The sequence below is a fragment of the Geotrypetes seraphini genome, chromosome 1, assembly GCF_902459505.1.
Source record: "Geotrypetes seraphini chromosome 1, aGeoSer1.1, whole genome shotgun sequence".
Classification (NCBI taxonomy): domain Eukaryota; kingdom Metazoa; phylum Chordata; class Amphibia; order Gymnophiona; family Dermophiidae; genus Geotrypetes; species Geotrypetes seraphini.
In genome coordinates this window covers 113453402-113476935 of record NC_047084.1, presented here as the reverse complement: position 1 = coordinate 113476935, position 23534 = coordinate 113453402, and the positions used below count along the sequence as shown (strand labels likewise).

At 43.5% G+C, this 23534-nt stretch overlaps 1 protein-coding gene across 6 annotated transcripts in view; it reads left to right on the top strand.

The window, feature by feature from the left end:
• Window positions 1-23534, top strand: part of UNC13B (unc-13 homolog B) — an 837582-nt gene that overhangs the window by 434790 nt on the left and 379258 nt on the right. For all 6 annotated transcript variants that reach the window (XM_033936000.1, XM_033936018.1, XM_033936037.1 and 3 more), the window contains one exon: window positions 16001-16079. In XM_033936000.1, the coding sequence (XP_033791891.1) occupies window positions 16001-16079 (79 nt within the window). The remainder of the gene's footprint in view (window positions 1-16000; window positions 16080-23534) is intronic.

Genomic DNA, 23534 nt, shown 5'->3' with positions numbered 1-23534 from the left:
TAGATTTAGTTACAAAATGCAATTGAAAAACAGAAGGAAAAAGCCTCAGACTGGGGCCCTCCCACCGCCACAAGAGGTGGTTAAAGGTGGTTAGACATTAATCTCATTGGCAAAAAACCTCCATTTCAATGTAAAGAATAAAAGCCTTATGCAGTGCTGTTTTGTGCTTAAAATATAGAAGAAAAAACTTTCAACTTATCTTCTTTTTGATTGATCGGTACACCAACGGTGGCCAGCGTTTCACAAGTCTGCTGCCTCAGGGTGTAACATATCAGATCAAACTTCAAATGGGACGCCAAAACGCACCTCTTGCATCAAAAGACTCTGTAAGACCTCATTTAGAATATTGTGTACAATTCTGGAGGCCGCACTTTCAAAAAGATATAAAAAGAATAGTTGGTTCAGAGGAAGGCTACTAAAATGGTATGTGGTCTTCATCTTAACCCTTTCAGGACCATAAGGATCGTAGGCCAATTTTTGTGGTTTTGACGACATTTTTATGATAAAAAGGGCTTGCAGATGCCAAAAAATTGATTTTGTTTTGGTGAAATATCATTATTTTTTTTAAAAAAAAATCAAACTTCTGGCTTATGGACAGTGTGGCAAGTGAATCTTCTCGTCAATCTGGCAATGACGCTAATGAATGAATGTCGGAACCAGTTTGTTTACATAAAGGCAGTATCATATGGAATCCGTACATATCAAATTTAGAACTGTAGACTATCCCAATCAAAATTTATAGGATTTTAAAGTTATGGGACAAATATGTCCCTTGGTCCTGAAAGGGTTAAGGGGTATGGGGACAGACTTAAAGTTCTTAATCTGTATATTTTGGAGGAAGGTGGGAAAGGGGAGATATAGAGACGTTTAAATACCTACGTATTGTAAATGCACATGAGTTGAGTCTCTTTAATTTGAAAGGAAACTCTGCAATGAGAGGGCATAGGATGAAGTTAAGAGGTGATAAGCTCTGGAGTAATCTAAGGAAATACCTTTTTACAGAAAGGGTGGTAGATGCATGGAACAGTCTCCCAGAAGAGGTGGTGGAGACAGAGACTGTCTGAATTCAAAAGGGCCTGGGATAGGCATGTGGGATCTCTCAGAGAGAAAAAGAGATAATGGTTACTGCGGATAAGCAGACTAGATGAGCCATTTGACCTTTATCTGCCATCATGTTTCTATGTAACAGGAACTGAAAAACTCTGGATGATGTGCAATATAAGGACTGGAGATGCCAGAACATACAGTTCTAAAAATAAGAATTCAACATACTGGCACCAATAATCAAATACCAGCAAATAATCATCAAAAAAACTCAAACACCTGTCCAGCAAACTAGATAAAATCAAATACTGCCAAACAAATTCAAATAACACCACATGCGATTTAATAAATTCTGCACACAGTGTAGAATCAACACAAAGGCAAGGCTAAATAAAATTGCAGTATAGAATCAACGCAAAGGCTAGGCGAAATAAATTTGCAGAGACAAGCAAAAGTCACAATGGGTTGAACCAATTTGAAGGGAAGGCATAGGCAAGCTAGAACAAAATTGGAAAAGCCTGCCAAAATCACCAAATTCTTGATACTTTGTTATGTCTGCCCAAAAACGTTTAATGAAAGCAAACTATAAAGGGACCAATGACCAGCACACGATATAGCTAATACAGAAAGTGTATTCAGGTAAAGCCCAGGCAAATGGATATTGCCCCGTATATAACACACTTATAAGGGGTGTTGGGGCGGGGGCAGGAATGGGCGATTCTGAGAGGCAGGAGACCAGGTATGACACCTGGCCTGTGGCGTATCGTTGTGAGGCCCGGGCGGCAGCCCTCTGGGGTACCCACAAACTATTGGAATGAAAATAACAAGCGCTCCCAATACACCCGCAGGCAATATTCCCGTAGGCAAGGAAAAAAGACAAGTAAAGGATCAGCAGTGGTGGCAAGCCCTCGGCAGGCAAGACCTGCCGGCACGAGCTCTTTCCTAGCGACAGGGCGAGTTGCTGGAGAGATGGAGCCAAGTGGGACTGGCGATCTACCTCTGACTCCTGTTGGACATGCCTGCTCTACATCATTGATCCACAACCCTTGGATCCTTGCTGATGATCGTATCTTCTGGGCTAACGGCTCAATCACCAATGCGAAGAGCAAGGGCGAGAACGGGCACCCTTTGTCGTATTCCCCTCTGAGGGAGAATCAGAAATAAGACCTACACCTCTTAAGCTCAAATGGAGAGGAATATGCTCCATTAATTTTGATGCACACCATCAGGCCATTATAAATGATAACAATCCATGAGATAAACCAACTGCCCAACCCCATATGATGCAGCACAGCTGCCATGAACTTCCAATCCACATGATCAAACGCTTTTTCCACATCCACCACTGCCGCCACCCATGAAGACCCCTTTCATTGTGCCTGCCATACCAGATTAAGTACTCCGGGTCCCATCTGCCGCTTACCTCCCCCTTATAAAGCCCACCTGATGAGGGTGAATAAGCACTGGCATATATACTGAAAGCCTATCTGCTAACACTCTAGCTACAATCATGGTATCTATACCCAACAATGAGATAAGTCAATAACTTCCACATTGCATAATATCACTGCCCGGTTTAGGCAATATCGTTATGTTTCATAAGGAAAGGTAGTTGCTCTCCCTCCCTCAAGTTGTTCAACAGTCTCACCAACAGAGGAGTTACCAACTAAGAAAATTTTTTTATAAAAGAGCCCTGTGAACCCATCGAGGCCCGAGGAATTTCCAGGTTTGAGATTATGAATCACTGTCTATACTTCTTCCACAGTGACATCCCCTTCCAACCCTTGCGCCTCAGAATCAGACAACAATTCTAGACCTAGCTCTGATAAATATTGCTCCAAAGCCACATAAGAACATAAGAGATTGCCTCCGCCGAGTCAGACCAGAGGTCCATCTCGCTCAGCGGTCCGCTCCCGCGGCGGCCCATCAGGCCTAGTTGCCTGAACAGTGTCCCTGACTAATTCTGTACTGTCTCTAATCCTATCCCTATAACCTACCTCTACTCCTATCTATACCCCTCAATCCCTTGGTCTTCCAGGTACCTATCTAAACCTTCTTTGAAGCCCTGTAGCGTGCTCCTGCTTATAACATCCTCCGGTAGCGCGTTCCATGTGTCCACCACCCTCTGGGTGAAAAAGAACTTCCTGGCATTTGTTCTAAACCTTCCCCCTTTCAATTTCTCTGAGTGCCCTCTTGTACTTGTGGTTCCCCATAATTTGAAAAATCTGTCCCTATCTACTCTTTCTATGCCCTTCATGATCTTGAAGGTTTCTATCATGTCTCCTCTAAGTCTCCGCTTTTCCAGGGAGAAAAGCCCCAGCTTTTTCAGTCTGTCAGTATATGAGAGGTCCTCCATACCCTTTATTAGCTTAGTTGCTCTTCTCTGGACTCTCTCAAGTACCGCCATGTCCTTCTTGAGGTACGGCGACCAGTACTGGACACAGTACTCCAGGTGCGGGCGCACCATTGCACGATAAAGTGGCAGGATGACTTCCTTCGTCCTGGTCGTGATACCCTTCTTAATGATGCCCAACATTTTGTTTGCCTTCCTTGAGGCCGCGGCGCACTGCGCCAACGCCTTCAATGATGTGTCTACCATCACTCCCAGGTCTCTTTCAATGTCACTCACCCCTAGCGGTGATCCCCCCATTGTGTAAGTGTACATCGGGTTCTTTTTCCCTACGTGCATGACCTTGCATTTCCCTATGTTGAAGCTCATTTGCCACTTTTTTGCCCATTCTTCCAGTGCTGTCAGATCTTTTTGGAGATCTTTGCAGTCCTCCGTGTTTTCAACCCTGCTGTATAGTTTGGTGTCATCCGCAAATTTAATAACCTCACATTTTGTACCTGCCTCCAGGTCGTTAATAAATACATTGAATAGGAGCGGTCCCAGCACCGACCCCTGCGGAACTCCGCTCGTGACCCATTGCCAGTCTGAGTAATGGCCCTTTATTCCAACTCTCTGTTTCCTGTCCGCCAGCCAGTTTTTGGTCCATCGGTGTACCTCCCCTTGCACCCCGTGGTTCCATAGCTTCCTCAGCAGTCTTTCGTGTGGTACCTTGTCGAAGGCTTTTTGGAAGTCAAGGTAAATGATGTCTATAGATTCCCCTTTATCCACCTGGCTGTTTACCCCCTCAAAGAAGTATAAGAAGTTTGTGAGGCATGACCTGCCCTTGCAGAAGCCATGCTGGCTCGGCTTTAGCTGCCCAGTGTTTTCGATGTGTTCCCAGATGCTGTCTTTAATCAGCGCTTCCAACATCTTGCCCGGGACCGAGGTCAAACTCACCGGCTTGTAGTTTCCTGGGTCTCCCCTTGAGCCTTTCTTGAAGATGGGCGTGACATTTGCTATTTTCCAGTCTTCCGGTATTTCTCCGGTTTTTAAAGATAGGTTGCATATTTGTCGAAGTGGCTCAGCTATTTCGTTCCTTAGTTCCTTGTGCACCCTTGGGTGAATGCCGTCCGGACCTGGCGATTTGTCGCTCTTTAGCCTGTCTATCTGCCTGAGGACATCCACCTTGCTCACCTCTAGTTGGACCAGATTTTCATCCTGGTCTCCTTTTGCGATCTCCTCAGGTTCCAGAATGTTGGTTGTGTCCTCCCTCGTGAAAACTGAAGTGAAGAATTCATTTAACCTGTCAGCTATCTCCTTTTCCTCTTTTACCACTCCTTTTCTGTCTCCATCATCCAAGGGTCCCACTTCCTCCCTTGCTGGTTGCTTCCCCTTGACGTACCTGAAGAATGATTTGAAGTTTGTTGCTTCCCCCGCCAGTCTCTCTTCATATTTTCTTTTTGCTTTCCTAACCACTCGGTGACACTCCTTTTGATGTTTTTTGTGCTCCTTTCGGTTGTCCTCTGATTTGTCCTTTTTCCATTTTTTGAATGATGCCTTCTTGTCATTTATCGCCTTTTTCACTGCATTCGTTAGCCACACTGGGTTTTTTGTTTTATTTTTTTTGCACCCTTTCCTGAACATCGGAGCCTTGCTGTTCAGGTATATAGAGTTCATGATAGAATTCCTAGAATCTACATTGTATGTCAACCTAGTCCAGGGGTGTCCAATGTCGGTTCTCGAGGGCCGCAGTCCAGTCGGATTTTCAGGATTTCCCCAATGAATATACATGAGGTCTATTTGCATGCACTGCTTTCATTGTATGCTAATAGATCTCATGCATATTCATTGGGGAAATCCTGAAAACCCGACTGGATTGTGGCCCTCGAGGACCGACATTGGACACCCCTGACCTAGTCCATCAGGATAATACCCTGCTTAGATCTAATAGACATAATTTTAGAATGGGACTGTTGAAGTTTAATTTTATGAGCCAATAATTTCCCAGCTCTATTGCCTGATTCAAAATATTTCAATTTAAGGCAAACTAATTTGAACTTAATGTCCTCATCCTCTAATTTCCCCAAGGCCATTCAAGCTTCATATATATGTAATTTAAATCTGTCCCCACCCCCACCCCTGTTTATGTTACTCAACCAACCTCAGTAAATTATCCTGCAATATTTGTTCCTCCAGTTTCCTAGTCTTTTTCATGTAGGAGGCAATCGAGATAAATTCCCCCTTAACACAGTCTTCAAGCTTTCCCAAATCATGATAGGAGAAAAGTGATCAATGTTGTTATGTGCTAAAAAGTCTTTGATGGATTGCTCCACTCTCTGAATTGTCTCAGGGTCTTGTAAAAGGCTATCATTAAGTTTCTAGTAGTAATCTGCCACCTGTGGATTTCCCCACCTTAAATCCAACCAAATAGGAGCATGGTTGGACCATACAATATCCTCAATTTTAGTATCTATAATCTCCCCCCCCACCACTTATCCAGGCACAACATGTCAATAAGGGTATAAACATCATGCGGTGGTGAATAATAAGTATAGTTCCTCCCCATCCAGTGCTGTGAGCACCACCCATGCACCACATTTAGGACATCCAAAAATTTCCACAGCTTTTTCCTATCAGATTGAAGTCTATCCCCACTACACCCTGTGGAATCCCATCTAGGATTAACTACCAAACTAAAATCCGCACCCACTATCAAATGCCTCTCTTTTACCCTCAGTACTTTGGCCAAAAGTTCCTCAAAAAAATTGCTTCTGTTTGGAATTTGAAGCATGCAAATTCACTAAGGTAACCCTTTTCCCATTCACCCTCCCCATCCAAATTATAATAATTTTTATTTTTATATACTGCCAAAGCCATAATAGTTTGAGGCGGTTTACAATAAGAAGAGCTGGACAATCAGCGAAGATAGGCACAATAAAAAGTCATTGAATAGATGTGAGCAGGATACAGAGATAAGAGGAGCTGGAACAAGCAGTGCACGATCAGCGAAAATAGGCACACTGTAAAGTCGTCAAGTACAAGTAGGCAGGGTACTAAGAAGGCTTGAGAGATCTTGGTTACAAATTGGTTAGAGTAAAAAGGGAAATAGCTTTTAGAGATCTTAGGTTACAAATTTGTTGTACAAGTTAGTTTTTACTAGTTTTCTAAAACTTAGGATGAGGAGTGTGTAATAATGTTACCAAGCCAATGTTTAGATGACCTGCTTGGAAGGTGAGTGTTCTGTCCAAGAATCTTCTATATCGGCAGGCCTTTATAGATGGATGGATAAATATGTGGATTCTGCATATAGGCCTAATGGAACAATCCAAGTTGAAATGAGAGAACAAGTACATTTCAACTTGGATTGTTCCATTAGGCCTATACGCAGAGTCCACATGTTTATCCATCCATCTATAAAGGCCTGCTGATATAGAAAATTCTTGGACAGAACACTCGCCTTCCAAGCAGATCATCTGAACAATTGGCTTGGTAACAATATTACACACTCCTCATCCTATCTAAGTTTTAGAAAACTAGTAAAAACTAACTTGTACAACAAATTTGTAACCTAAGATCTCTTAAAGCCCTTTCCCTTTTTACTCTAACCAATTTGTAACCAAGACTCTCAAGCCTTCTTAGTACCCTGCCTACTTGTACTTGACGACTTTACAGTGTGCTTATTTTCGCTGATCGTGCACTGCTTGTTCCAGCTCCTCTTATCTCTGTATAAGCCATATCCTGCCCTCATCTTTTCATTCCCCAGCTGATACTACCTTCAAGTGTTTTGCAAAAAATATACCCACTCACGCTTTCTTTTTTTTCAATTCGCTAGAGACCCAGGCCATAGTCAGGTAATCCCTATAATGAAACATTTTGGCGGTACTTGAGGGAGTACAGAGAAGAGCGAATGGCGGTACTTGAGGGAGTACAGAGAAGAGCGACTAAACTGATAAAGGGAATGGAAAATCTCCCATATACCGACAGATTAAAGCAGCTAGGACTTTTCTCCCTGGAAAAGCGGAGACTTAGAGGAGACATGATAGAAACCTTCAAGATCCTGAAGGGCATAGAAAAAGTAGACAGGGACAGATTTCTCAAATTATGGGGCAACACAAGTACAAGGGGGCACTCGGAGAAATTGAAAGGGGACAGGTTTAGAACAAACGCTAGGAAGTTCTTCTTCACTCAGAGGGTGGTGGATACATGGAACACGCTTCCAGAGGCTGTGGTAGACAGGAACACATTAAATGGTTTCAAAGAAGGTTTGGATAGATTCCTAGAAGAAAAAGGGATTGAGGGGTATAGATAGATATAGTCCACTGCTCAGGCAATGGGCTTGATGGGCCGCCACAGGAGCGGACCGCTGGGCAGGATGGACCTATGGTCTGACTCAGCGGAGGCAACTTCTTATGTTCTTATGTTCTCTCCAGATTTCAGCAGATAAGTCTCTTGTACATAGCAAACATCCAAATTGCAAGCATTTCATTTTCAGCAACAATTGGCGCTTAAGTGGCATATTAAGACCTTTCACATTTAAACTACCCAGTCGCATTTTACTCACCCCTATTGGAGCCAGATACCCAGCTTATTCCTTCCCTTCCCTCTCTGAATGCACACTCCCCCCATATAGGTTCCCCTTGTCTTTCCCACCTCCCCATCCCACCCTTCCCTCCCCCACTCACACTCTCCCACCCTTCCTCTGCCTTCCTCTCCCCCACATTCCACCCCATCTCCTTGACTACGTGTGTCTCCACCAGACCTCAACATTCCGATTATGCTGCCCCCCTCCTGCTCATCCCCTATCCCAATCACCCTCCGCATTCATCCACAATATATAGAATGCCCCAATCAGACACTCCCCCATGCACTCCAAAATATCCAGCAACTTATCAGCTACAATCCCAGACCTCAACAGCAGTCATCCAAATGCATGTTCATATTCCTGTTCATGTTGCAGGCAAAGCTGCAGTATTTCCAAGCACAGTCGCTACTCCCGAGGTGTTCCCTCTAAGCAGGCGGGTGTTGTGAGCAAACTTTTTTCACTGTGAGCTAAAAATATCGGGCGCCAGCAAGTTATGAGCCAAATAAATATGTTGCTTTCTACCACAGAACTTCCTTACGTTTGTATGGAATCTATCCCCTTTCAACTTTAGAGAGTGCCCTCTCGTTCTCCCTGCCTTAGCTACTAAGTCTATTCCCTTCAGTACCTTGAATGTTTCTATCATGTCCCCTCTCAATCTCCTCTGCTCAAGGGAGAAGAGGCCCAGTTTCTCTAATCTTTCGCTGTACGGCAACTCCTCCAGCCCCTTAACCATTTTAGTTGCTCTTCTCTGGATCCTTTCGAGTAGTACCGTGTCCTTCTTAAAGTACCAGTGCTGGACGCAGTACTCCAGGTGAGGGCGTACCATGGCCCGGTACAGCAGCATGATAACCTTCTCTGTCTCTTCAGTCCAGCATCTGCCCCTTCCATTCACTGTCTGTCTTTCCCTGCCATCTCTCCTCCTGCCCCCCCCACCCCCCCCCCCACCCCCCAATTTGGTCTAGCATCCATCATCTTCCTTCTGTTCCCCTCATGGTCTGGCATCTCTATCCTTCCCTCCCCCCTGTGGTTTTTAGCATATCTCTCTTCTCATTTCCTCCACTCAGATCTGATCATTCTCTGCTCTCTCTTCCCTTTTCTTCTCTGGTCTTCCTTCTCTATTTTCTGCCTCCATCTAAATTAAATTCTTTCTTACTATTTAGTCCCATTTCCCTCTTTTCACTGTGTCTACACACAGCTTGTCACCCCTTTCCCTCACCCCTCCATTATCTTACTATTTTCTTCCCCCTTTATTTATCTCCTCCTTCCATCCAGTATGTGTTCTTTCCCCACTTCCATTCAGCATCTGCTCTCCCTTCTCAACTGACATCCATCTGCCTTCTGCTCTCTCTCCCTTCTTCTCACTTCCATCATCTGTCCCCTTCTCTCTCTCATCTCCTCCATTCCATCATCTGCCCCTTCTCTCTCTCTCTCTCTCTCTCCCCCCCCCCAACTTCCATCATCTGCCCCCCTTCCCCTCACCTTTGTGGGTCACTTTCTTTCCCCTGAGGGTGGCTCATGTCACAGGGGAAGCTTTGGCCGAGCAGAACCGCTTGATTGACAGTGGAACTTACTTGATTGATGTCGATGCTGGGGCCCGTTGCCGTTTGAAGGAAAAAAAAAAAGGTGGAAAAAAGGAACCTGTAAAGGCGAGAGGAAAGGAAACCTCCAGGACAGCTGCTTTTTGCCCTCCTTCAGCGGCCCAAGAGTTCAGACCAGCAGCGGCAGCTCTGTATGCTTTTAACTTCGGCACAGAGCTGCCCCTAATCAATAGTTTAGCGCGGTTTCATGAGGCAGCCTCGGGGCCTTTGATAGCCGGCCCGCTTCGATGATGCGATGTGGGCCGGCCTAGCAAAGGCCCCGAGGCTGCCTTATGAAACCGCGCTAAACTATTGATTAGGGGCAGCTCTGTGCCGAAGTTAAAAGCATATACAGCTGCCGCTGCTGGTCTGGAGGTGCGGAGACAAGGCAGGAGGCAAACGCGGGGGAAGGCAGGAGTCCCGGCGAAGGCAGGAGTCCCGGCACAGCGACTGCAACAGGAAGTTGCAAGTCAGCTGACGCCGGCCTTTCGTTGCGGCGGGGACCGAATCCTTCGCGGACCGGCAAGATTTTGTTTGCGGACCGGCGGTTGAAGAACTGTGCTCTACACTGTGTGCGCTGTGACGAGAAACTTGTGCGCTGCGAGGTAATATTTTGTGCGTCAGCGCACCCCAGCGCAGCTTAGCGGGAACACTGCGTCCCGACCCCTCCTGCCGCTTTCTCTTTGGATCGCGATGATGTCTCCTGCCAGCGGTATTTCTCCAACTATTGCGCCACAAATTTGCCCAGTATCATATCATCTACAGCCAACAGACCCTCCTTTCGGAGGAGACCCTCCGTCTCTGCCAATGACGATACTCTTTTGTGGGTTCTGTTGATAGTAATTAACAGTCCAAAGGGAAACAACAATTGGTTTTGAATATTTTTCTGCTTCAGAATTGCTAATAGAGACCGTATCTCCTTTCTTTTCTGCAGCTTAATAGAGGACAGATCCTGGAATATTTCGATCTTTTGAGACTGCCATTGCTTAGCACCCAATTCACGGGCCTTTCGCAAGAACTTGTCCTTATCAGTTAAATTATCCCAAGGGAGCTCACTTTTCCACAGGCCCAAGGTTCTATGAGCTCTGTCCACTTTCAGAGAAATAAGGGCTTCCTGGATTCCATACTCCGGTGCAAAAAGAGCTTTGTATTTCTTGTACCACCCTCGTGGCATCTTTAAAATCCTCTGTATCTGGTACACCTCTGATCCTGATATTTTGCCTCCTGGATTTGTTTTCCAAGTCCTCTATTCTAGATATGCAGTCCTGCAGCTCCTTCTGCGCTTCTCCCACTTGCCCATTCATTTCTTGCATCTGTTCTTCTTGTTCTCTGATCCTCTGCTCAGTTTCTTGCCCAGCAAATCAGCAAAATCTTGTCTAATTTCTTTAACTGCGTCTTTAATTTTTCCTTTCACTCATGCCACCTCGCTCTTAATCTCCAATGCCCACTGTTGGAGATCTGCTTTTGTAACAGCTGCCACAGTGTTTGGTGCCGCAACCTCAGAGAGGCTCCCCGCTCTGACTCCTCCGATGCATTATCACCCTACTCACGCATGAACGTACTGGAGGCTCCGTGCACATGGTGAAGGCCACATTTTCCCAGCTCTTTCTCCTGCTGCCTTCCTTCATCTGATTGTTTTTTAGACGGCATCTGCGCTCACCAGTCAGTAGCCAAAGGCTCAACAGGTGTGACTCTGCTGTCGCAAAGCTGCAAGGAGGGTGGCCATTGTTAACGCCAATTTTTAAAAAGGGCTCCAGGGGAGATCCGGGAAATTACAGACCGATAAGCCTCACTTCAGTGCCGAGCAAACAATTATGAATTATACAATTATAAAAAATAAAATTCTGGAACACGTAGCCAAGCTTGATTTAATGAGACGGACTCAGCATGGGATCAGCCAAGAGAGATTTTACCTCACCAATTTGCTTGACTTCTTTGAAGGTGTGAATAAACATGTGGATAAAGATGAGCCAATTGATATAATGTATCTAGATTTTCTGAAAGCTTTTGATAAAGTTCCTCATGAGAGGCTCCTGAGAAAATTAAAGTGTCATGGAATAGGGGGCAAAGTTCAGTTGTGGATTAGGAAGTTTAATTAAAATTTCTTATACCGCCTAATCAGCCTTCTAGGCAGTGTACAAAATCCTAAAAGCATACAATAGCTAAAACACAAATTTAAAAAGACAAGGGGCGACAAAGACTTTTGGAGACATAAAACCATAACAAGTGGAAACAAGAGGATAATGGGCAAGAGCTACAATTTTAAAGATAAAAGATAACAATTTAAGGGAAAAACAGTAGGAGGGGAAATAGGGGCAGTTAAATTTCAAAAGCATCAATGAAAAGAAATGTCTTTAGCTTTATCTTGAATTGATTAAGAGTTGATTCTTCACATAAATAAGAGAAGGAGCAATCACAGAAAAAATGGAAGATCTCATAGTGTTTATGTACTTTAGTGACGGAACAGAGAGAAGATTTTGGGCTGATGATTAAAGGGTCTTAGAAGGGTTATATGGGATAAGAAGATTATTAATGAATTCTGGTTGGTTATTTTGTTTGATTTTTAAAGTTAACAAAAGTATTTTATAAGAGATTCTGTGTTTTACTGGTAACCAGTGAGCTTTATGTAAAAGTGGAGTAACTTGATCATGTTTTGTTACATTAAATAAGATTTTTACTGTGGTATTCTGTACTATCTGAAGTATTCTGATTTCTATTTTTTGTTATGCCTTTGTAAAGGGCATTGCAATAATCTATACAAGAGATCACAAGGGAGTGAATTAAAATGTTCAGAGAGGCTGGTTCTAGCCATTTGGATAGGGCTCTGATCATGTGCAGCCGGTAGAAGCAACGCTGGACCATTGTACTAATATGAAGGTGATAATTGAATTTGCTATCAAAGGTGACTCCAAGTAATTTTAATGAAGATACAATGTTGATTGATAGGGTTTTGAGTTTTAAGGGAACTTGCAAGGAAAGTTCTTTTTTGATGGGAAATATCATCAATTTGGACTTTTCAATATTCAAGGAAAACATGTTAGTCAAGCCAAGAATTGACTTTTTCCAATTTTTGGTTTATGAGTATTACTATGTTTGGGTTATTTAGGTTTATTGGATGAACTAGTTGGACATTGTTTACATAGGCGAACATCGTAAAACCAATAAATTGCCCTAATGTTAGGAGAAGGGGGTCAGGAAGATATTGAATAGTATAGGAGATAATATCGATTCCTGTGTGATCCCATATTTAGTTGTGAATGAATCTGAAGATGTTCCGTTGAAGACTACCTTAGCAGACCGTTCAGAGAAAAAAGACGAAAACCAGTCCAGGACCTGGTCTGATATTCCAATTTCACTCAGACATAACAAAAGAAGCTTGGTTATTGGATAGGAAAAAGAGGATAGGGTTAAATGGTCATTTTTCTCGATGTAGGAGAGTAAACAGTGGAGTGCCACAGGGGTCTGTACTATTTAACTTTATTTATAAATGATCTGGAAATTGGAACGATGAGTGAGGTGATTAAATTTGCAAATGATACTAAACTGTTCAAAGTTGTTAAAACACATGCAGATTGTGAAAAATTGCAGGCGGACCTTAGGAAATTGGAAGACAGGGCATCCAACTGGAAGATGAAATTTAATGTGGACAAATGCAAGTGATGCACATTGGGAAGAATAACCTGAATCACAGTTACTGGATGCTAGGGTCCACCTTGGGGATTAGTGCCCAAGAAATGGATCTGGGTTTCATAGTAGACATTACGATGAAACCTTCCATCCAATGTGTGGCGGCGGCCAAAAAATCAAACAGGATGCTAGGAATTATTAAAAAAGGGATGGTTAACAAGACTAAGAATGTTATAATGCCCCTGTATTGCTCCATGGTGCGACCTCATCTGGAGTATTGCATTCAATTCTGGTCTTCTTATCTCAAGAAAGATATAGCGGTGCTTGAAAAGGTTCAAAGAAGAGTGACCAAGATGGTAAAGGGGATGGAACTTGGAAAAGAGACGGCTGAGGGGAGATATGATTGAAGTCCACAAAATCCTGAGTGGAGTAGAACGGGTACAAGTGGATCGATTTTTCACTCCATCAAAAATTACACTCGATGAAGTTACAGGGAAATACATTTAAAACCAATTGAAGGAAATTTTTCGACTCAGAGAATAGTTAAGCTCTGGAATGCATTGCCAGAGGATGTGGTAAGAGTGGATAGCGTAGCTGGTTTTAAGAAAGGTTTGGACAAGTTCCTGGAGGGGAAGTTCATAGTCTGTTATTGAGATAGATATGGGGGAAGCCACTGCTTGCCCTGGATCGGTAGCATGGAATATTGCTACACCTTGGGTTTTGGCCAGGTATTAGGGACCTGGATTGGCCACCGTGACAACGGGCTACTAGGCTTGATGGACCATTGGTCTGACCCAGTAAGGCTATTCTTATGTTCAATATAGAGATGAGAAGAGATGGTATGCTTTTGGAGGTCAGAGCATTCGCACTAGCCCTCCAGTTTGGTTGGTGATGTCACCAGAAGTCCTCAATACACTTTTTAAAACAAAAATTTCAACAAATTAAAACAATTCACAGAGAATGAAACCACTGAGGTCCTTTCCTCTTAAAGTAAATATGTTGTGTTGATTTGTTATGAGATGACAGAAACTATTCAAATTTTCTTAGTAGTAAATAACTTAAGTTGCATTTTTACCAAGGAAGATCCGGTTTGTATTAATTTTTCAATATCCAGAATTTAACTGTTTCTGGTTATATATGAATATTTCTCCTGCCAGAAACCCCCACAACATCTCCCGGAAGGAGGTATGCCCAGTCCCTCCTGCCAAAATCCCCCGCCCCCAATCATCAGCAAGAGGGACGCCCAGTCTCTCCTGCCAGATCCCCTCCCCCCTTACCCTGACCTCTCCTCCAAGCCCACCCAAACTCCACCAGTACCTATTTTCATTGGCCAGCCGCAAGGATGCTTACTCCCTCCGGCCGGCAGGCCCACCTCCAAAGAAGACATCCTTCCCCTTCCTGATGCATTGTGGAATGCACCAGGGAGGGGCTTAAGGCCCTAATTGGCCCATGTGTCTAAGGTCCCTCCCATAGAAGGGGCCTTAGACACCTGGGCCAACCGGAGTCTTAGGCCTCTCTCCCAGTGCATTCTGGGATGTACTGTGAGTGGCCTAAGATTCTCATTTGTCAGATCCCATAGGTTACCCCCCCAATGGGAGGGGCCTTAGGCACCTGGTCCAATCAGGGCCTTAGGACCCTCCATGGTATGGCATCCCTCTGGCCAGCCAACAATAATAGATACTAGTGTTGTGGTGGGGGGGTGGAATTGGGCATATCTCCTGCCGGTGATCTTCGGGAGAGGGGGGGTTCCAGCAGGAGGAAATGGGCATCCTTCCTGCCAGGGATGTATTGGGGTGGTATCAGCAGGAGGAATTTGGCACTCCTGCTGCTGACATTCATGGGTGGGAGGGCTTCAGAGGTTCCAGCAGGAAGGAGTGGGCATCTCTTTTGCCAGTTGACTTAGCTGGTGGTATGGGTTCCCTGCTGCGGCTGCTGAGCTGATCGCAGCTGGGAGATTCCCGTGCCTTGATCAACTCAGCGGCAACATGATTCTCTAACCAGCGCATGTGATGTGGATGCCGGTTAGAGAATCGGGGTGGTTAGGCAGGCTTAAGCATCTGGTAAAAGCTTTACCAGGCTTAGGCGTCTGGTAGAAGTAGATAGCGTAGCTGGTTTTAAGAAAGGTTTGGATAAATTCTTGGAGGAAAAGTCCATAGTCTGTTAGTAAGACATGGCGAAGCCTCTGCTTGCCCTGGATCGGTAGCATGGAATGTTGCTACTCTTTGGGTTTTGGCCAGATGCTGGTGACCTGGATTGGCCACCGTGAGAGCGGGTTACTGAGCTTGATGGACCATTGGTCTGACCTAGTAAGGCTATTCTTATGTTTTTATGATACAATTCTATATAGGACGCCTGAGTTCGATTCTCAAAAGCCGCTTAGGTGGTTTCTGAGACCGGGCGTCCTATACCGAATCTGGGCCTTCTTGTTTACTTAATATGTTATAAATGTGATCCTATGCTGCCCGTTAAAATTATCTTAATTGGCATGACATTAAGCACATGAGAATTTTCCAACATTGATTATCTCTTTGCCTTACAAATTGTTACTGGTATCCATACCATATTAGTACCATTGTCTATCAAGTACTCTTGTACTGGTTGTAGGAGATTTTACAAGTATTTACTCTTTCAGAGTAGAATGAAAAGGGAAAAGAGGAGAATCTTAAAGGGAAGAGTAGAGACAAAAATATTATGCTGCTTGATGTTTTTATACTTTGGTGGATTTTTGAAAATTGGGACCATATTAACTTTTGTGTGAGGTTATGAGAGATTTTCATTGTTTCTATTACTCCTTTTCACAGACTTGGTTCAAGTTGCTAAAAAGATATATTTTATTTCCAGGCCTGGTGGAGGTCTCTATGGCATTGATAGTATGCCTGACCTACGCAAAAAGAAGCCTATTCCACTTGTTAGTGATTTGGTAAGCATTTGCATAATTTATATATGTATGTAGATACATTCATCACAGCTTTCAAATATATATATATATATCTTAACAGTTTATTTGGAATATAGTTTTATCCCCTTGTGAGCATCCTTTAGTCTGGAGCTGAACTAATAGAAATCCTCTTTCAGGCATGATCCATTGGTCCCTGGATGTGATGCTTGGTGCCTCCATATAAAAAGGAAGAATGTTTACAGGTTTTTCTTTTCTCCCCTCCCCTAATGGAAAAAAAGTGTGATTGTGAATAAGGCTAGTTAGCAGTATTATACATTTTTTCTTACCTTATTTGAATATAGATTTTCACAAGTACCAATAGTGCACTTAACCAGCTAAGGGTATTGAACTCCTTGAAGCTTAATCATAAAGTATCAAGAACCTCTTATAGATTAATGTAAACCAATACTGAGCCCAATGCAATATTACCAGCAGTTAGCATATCTGGGCTTAAAATTTTCCAGAAGGAAAATGTCTGCTATTGAGATAGACATGGGAGAAGCCATTGCTCGCCTTGAAATTGGTAGCAGGAAATTTTGTTACTATTTGGGATTCTGCCAGTTATTTGTTGAAAATTAGATACTGGGCTATGGATGGTGACCCAGTATGGCTATTCTTATATAAGGAACTACCTTATTCGACAGATATATCACCTAAACAGAATCTCACCAAATACTCTGTTTCTTTAAAAAAATGCCCTCTGAAATCCTAATAGAACAGCATTTATAATTTCAGGACCTTTCTTCTAATATGTCCCCTCTGAATCTCTAAACAAACTGTATATTGTATTTTAGCTGTTTTTTGTTTTTTTTTAAATTTGCGACTTTTCTTTACAGTTCCGCTCCGAAATTCTTAGCAAACCGTATATTTTGTAATTTCAATTTCTTAAAGTCTCTGTACTCTGTACTCCTTCTACATATTGTAAATCGCTGAATGTCCAGCTCTCTTGAATGTAAACCGCCTAGAAGTCGCAAGATTGTGGCGGTATAGAAGAATAAAGTTATTATTATTATTAACTTACTGTGTACAGTATATCTTCCCTCATGTCCTGCTGCTAGTTGTTCTTCCCGATGTGCTTGCCACTGTGCCCCAAGTCTCACTCTTAGGCAAATAAATCCCGGTTTGGTCTTTTTCCTCTACTCTGTTATTTGGTCACAGAGCTCCACCTCTATGACTGTTCCTCTCTTATACCTAGAGGGAGTCACTGTTGTACTGCCAGATCTCCAACCTGGAAGAGCTCTCATCTCTTAATAACAGCTCTGAATCTTGCAGAGCCTTCCTCCTTGTAAGATTGCAATGAGTTGCATCCCTGTTAGGTTCAAGGTTCAATAGCTCTAGCTCTTTGGGCTGCAAATCCCAAGGGGAACGGGTCATGCTAAAGAACCTTCTGTGCATGAAAGAGGAGTAAGAATTAAGTGTAATAGTATGTTATGATCTTAAGGTGGCCAAACAGGTTTAAAAGGTGACAGCAAAAGTTAGAAGGATGCTAAGGTGCTTAGGGAGAGATATGGCCAGCAGGAAAAAGGAGGTAGTGATGCCCATGTATAAGACTCTGGTGAGACCTCATTTAGAGTATTGTGTACAATTCCGGAGATTACACCTTCAAAAAGATATAAACAGGATGGTGTCGGCTCAGAGGACTAAAATGGTTGGTGGTCTTAATCACGTATATGGGGACAGACTTAAAGATCTTAAAATGTATACTTTGGAGGAAAGGTGGGAGAGGGGAGATATGATAGAAATATTTAAATACCTACTTGCATAAATGCACATGAATCAAGTCTCTTTCAGTTGAAATGAAGTTCTGGAATAAGAGAACATAGGATGAAATTAAGAGGTGATGGGCTCAGGAGTCATCTAAGGAAATACTTCTTTTTTTTTTTTTTTTTTTTAAAGGTGGTAGATGTGTGGATGTTACCAGTGGTGTGCCTCAAGGTTCTGTTCTTGATCCTGTTCTTTTTATCATTTTTATAAATGATATTGCTGCAGGGCTGTCAGGTAAGATACGTCTCTTTATGGATGATACCAAAATCTGCAATAGGGTAGACACCCAGGATGGTGTGAACAACATGAAGAAAGACCTGGCAAAGCTTGAAGAATAGTCTGAAATTTGGCAGATAAAGTTTACTGCTAAGGAATGCAAGGTCATGCATTTGGGCTGCAAAACCCAAGGGAACGGTACAATAGTGCTGGGAAGCAGTCCTGAGATACAGCGATTCAGTGTGGACCGACTTAGAATGACTGTGCATGACAGAAGAGCAGGATTTGGGTGTGATTGTATGTGATGATCTTAAGGTGGCCAAACAGGTTGAAAAGGTGACGGCGAAATCTAGAAGGATTCTAGGGTGCATAGAGAGAGCTATGGCCAGTAGGAAAAAGGTAGTATTGATACCCCTGTATAAGACTCTGGTGAGACCTCATTTAGAGTATTGTGTACATTTCTGGAGGCTGCACCTTCAAAAAGATATAAAAAGGATGGAGTTGGTCCAGAGGAAAGTTACTAAAATGGTGTGTGCTCTTCATCATAAGGCGTATGGGGACAGACTTAAAGATCTCAATCTGTATACTTTGGAGGAAAGGCAGGAAAGGGACGTTTAAATATCTACGTGGCATAAATGTGCATGTGTCGAGTCTCTTTCATTTGAAAGGAAGCTCTGGAATGAGAGGGCAGAGGATGAAGTTAAGAGGTGATAGGCTCCGTTGTAGTCTAAGGAAACACTTTTTTACAGAAAAGGTTGTAGATGCATGGAACAGTCTCCCAGAAGAAGTGGTGGAGCCAGAGACTGTGTCTCAATTCAAAAGGGCCTGGGATAGGCACATGGGATCTCTCAGAGAGAGAAAGAGATAATGGTTACTGCAAATGGGCAGACTAGATGGGCCATTGGTCCTTTATCTGCCATCATGTTTCTATGTTTCTACATCAATCCAAGGGTCATCAAGGAATTGAAAGGGACTATAGCTGAACTGCTTCAACTAATAGTCAATATGTCGATCAAATCGGGAAAGATTCCGGAAGACTGGAAGGTGGCGAATGTTACGCTGATCTTCAAAAACGGTTTGAGTGGAGATCCATGAAACTACAGACCGGTGAGTCTCACCTCGGTACCGGGAAAAATGGTAGAGGCGCTGATAAAGGACCACATCATTGATCACCTTAATGGACACAATCTGATGAGGACCAGCCAGCACATTTTCAGCAAAGGCAGATCTTGTTTGACGAACTTTCAAGGGAGTAAACAGGCAGATAGACAAGGGCGACCCAGTTGACATTGTATATATGGATTTTCAGAAGGCATTCGACAAGGTTCCACATGAACGACTACTTTGGAAAATTGCGAGCCATGGAATTGAGCGTGAAATACGTGGATTAAAAACTGGCTGGAGCATAGGAAGCAGAGAGTGGGGGTAAATAGGCAATACTCGGACAGGAAGAGCGTCACCAGTGGGGAGCCGCAGGGTTCGGTGCTTGGACCTGTACTCTTCAACATCTTTATAAACGTTCTGGACATTGGTACGACGAGTGAGGTGATTAAATTTGTGGACAATACAAAGTTATTCAGAGTAGTGAAGATACAGGGGTATAATAATCAAGCTCGAGAAATCTCATGCACGAATAGAGGATGTCTGGGGCGGTACTTGGAGAGACCTTCCAGGAAAGAGACAAGTCGATGAAGCTGTCCACGCAATGCGTGGCAGCGGCGAAAAGGGCGAACAGAATGCTAGGAATGATTAAGAAGGGGATCACGAACAGTTCCGAGAAGGTTATCATACCACTGTACCGGGCCATGGTGTGCCCTCACCTAGAGTTCAGCACTAGTCGCCATACATGAAGGACACGGTACTACTTGAAAGGGTCCAGAGAAAAGCGACTAAAATGGTTAAGGGGCTGGAGGAGTTGCTGTACAGTGAGAGATTGGAGAAACTGCTAAACTGGAACATACACAGGTGAGACTGGACTCATTTAGAGCACTGGTCTTTGACCTGGGGGCCGCTGCGTGAGCGGACTGCTGAACATGATGGACCACTGGTCTGACCCAGCAGCGGCAATTCTTATGTTCTTATGTTACATGTAGTCTTAAACAAATAGATCATTATCTGATGTTATGTTTCCATGTAAAGACAAAAGGGCCCATTCAGTATGTCCTCCTTTTCCTAAGAGATCCCAAGTAACTGTCCCTCTCTTTCTTGAATTCAGACACAGCCTTTGTTTCCACCAGCTCTACTAGGAGATTATTCCAAGCACCTACCACCCTTTCTGTGAAAAAGGATTTCCTTCGATTACTCCTGAGCCTATTGCCTCTTGACTTCATCCAATGCCATCTTTACAGAACTTCCTTTCAAATGAATGGGTCTGCTGCTATTTAACTTAGTTTTAAATGGTCTGGAAATTGGAGCGAAAAGTGAGGTGATTAAATTTGCAGATGACACTAAGTTTCCAAGTTTATTAGTTTTTAATATCCCTACCATCAAACAATTGTCTGGCCGGTTAACAATAAAATTAATAAAGAGTTTAAATGTAGTAGAATGTGCATAAAGATGTCTAAAATTTAACATAAATGACAAAGACTTGACATATTGGAATGTGAGGGCAGTGGGGGAGGAAAGGGAAAAAGTTACATTGTATAGATGAGATGGAAAGAGTGGGGGGGGGGATTGAACGGGGGATTTAACAACTAAACTGTTCAAAGTTGTTAATACGCATGCAGATTGTGAAAAATTACAGGCAGACCTTAGGAAATTGGAAGACTGGGTGTCCAAGTGGCAGATGAAATTTAATGTGGACAAAATCCAAGTGATGCAGATTGGGAAGAATAAACCGAATCACAGTTATCGTATGCTAGAGTTCACCTTGGGCATTAGCGCCCAAGAAAAGATCTGGGTGTCATTGTAGACAATTCGATGAAACCTTCCGCCCAATGTGCGACGGCGAGCAAAAAAGCAAACAGGATGCTAGGAATTATTAAAAAAGGGATGGCTAACAAGACTAAGAGTGTTATAACGCCCCTGTATCGCTCCATGGTGCGACCTCATCTGGAGCATTGCGTTCAGTTCTGGTCTCCTTATCTCAAGAAAGCTACAGCGGCACTAGAAAAGGTTCAAAGAAGAGAGATCAAGATGATAAAGGGGATGGAACTCCTCTCGTATGAGGAAAGCCTAAAAAGGGCTCTTCAGCTTGGAAAAGAGACGGCTGAGAGGAGATATGAGTACAAGGGGATCAATTTTTCACTCCGTCAAAAATTACAAAGACTAGAACACTCAGTTACAGGGAAATACTTTAAAACCAATAGGAGGAAATTTTTTTTTCACTCAGAGAATAGATAAGCTCTGGAACGCATTGCCATAGGTTGTTGTAAGAGCAGATAGCATAGCTGGTTTTAAGAAAGGTTTGGACAATTTCCTGGAGACAAAGTACATATTCTGTTATTGAGAAAGACATGGGGAAAGCCACTGCTTGCCCTGGATTGGTAGCATGGAATATTACTCTTTAGGTTTTGGCCAGGTACTCTTTAGGGATTGGCCACCGTGAGAATGGGCTACTGGGCTTAATGGACCATTGGTCTGACCCAGTAAGGCTATTCTTATGTTGTTATGACTTGCCTCACACATTTATGCCACATAGGTATACTTAAATGTCTATATCGTATCTCCCATCTCCTGACTTTCCTCTAAAGTGTACATATTGAGATTTTTAAGTCTGTCCCTATATGCCTTATGGCAGTGTTCTCAAACTTGTGGTCTGGGGGGCACATGCGGCCCTCCAGGTACTATTTTGCGGCCCGCGGTCTGTACTAGTACTGCCCGCTCTTTGCAGCATCCTCCGACTTCCCCCCTGGCCTCCAGCTCTTACCTTCAGATAATTACAGTAGCATGCAGAGAGGATTACCAGTGCTGTAGCGATCCTCAGCATCATGTTTCCTCTGCTGCAATCCTGCCCCTGACGTTAGAGGAGGAGCAGGACCGTGGCAGAGGGAACATGGGGAGGCCGATGGCAGCCTGCAAGGACATAAGAACATGAGTTCTTATGTCCTTGCAGGCTGCCATCGGCCTCCCTATGACGTTAGAGGAGGAGCAGGACCGTGGCAGAGGGAACATGGGGAGGCTGATGGCAGCCTGCAAGGAATGTTACAGCACCGGCGATCCTCTCTGCAGGCATGGTAATTAGCTGAAACTAAGATCGGGAGGCCAGGGGAGAAGCTGGAGGACGCTGCAAAGAAGGGGGAAACATGCAGGCCTTGGGGGGGGGGGGGAGATTTATAAACTATAAAGTTTTACCTCATGCAAAATTGTCATTTCTTTAATAAGACTTTAACTTTTTTTCCTGCGGCCCTCCAAGTACCTACAAATCCAAAATGTGGCCCTGCAAAGGATTTGAGTTTGAGACCACTGCCTCATGGTGACCACCAACCATTTTAATAGCCTTCTCTGGGCTGACTCCATCCTGTTTATATCTTTTTGAAGGTGCAGTCTCCAAAATTGCACACAATATTCTAATTGAATGGAATGTCTTGCCTTAGTATCTTGCGGTTCTGTATGGGGAGGGTGAATTTTAAGAAAATGTTGAAAACTCAATTATTTGCCAATGCCTTCCTAAGCTAAGGTATATTTCAGTTGATAATCGCCTTTTAGAATTTTTTGACAGCAATGTATGATTTAAAACTTGCTTGTATTTCTGAATTGATTGAATTTGCGTTCTATCCCTGTTCATAACAGGAATGATTATGATGTTGTTTAGACATGTCTGTGTTATATGTGATAATCACAGGGAAACAAGATTTTATGTATGTGATATGGAAACCGCATAGTTGTATGTGCTATATAAATGTATAAATAATAAATAAATTAGTGTGTTATACAGGGGCATCAATAACCTCCTTTTTTCCTACTGGCTATTTCTCTGCCTATGCATCCTAACATGAATCTCATGGCCACAGCCAAGAATGCGAAGACAGATCACTTCTAAAGTTGAAGGACTAAACCGGGAAGCACAGGGCTAGATGCACTCATTCATCCTTGGCCCTCCAATCTGCTGGTCTAGGTGTTTCCTCCATGGGCAATGGTGGATCATATTATTGGCAGAATAGCGAACTCTAAGAACATAAGAATTACCGCTGCTGTGTCAGACCAGTGGTCCAACTTACCCAGCAGTCTGCTCACGCGGCGGCCATTAGGTCAAAGACCAGTGCCCTAACTGAGACTAGCCTTACCTACGTACGTTCTGGTTCTGCAGGAACTTGTCTAACTTTGTCTTGAATCCCTGGAGGGTGTTTTCCCCTATAACAGCCTACGGATGAGCGTTCCAGTTTTCTACCACTCTCTGGGTGAAGAAGAACTTCCTTACGTTTGTACGGAATCTATCCCCTTTTAATTTTAGTGAGTGCTGTCTCGTTCTCCCTACCTTAGAGAGGGTGAACAACCTATCTTTATCTAAGTCTTTTC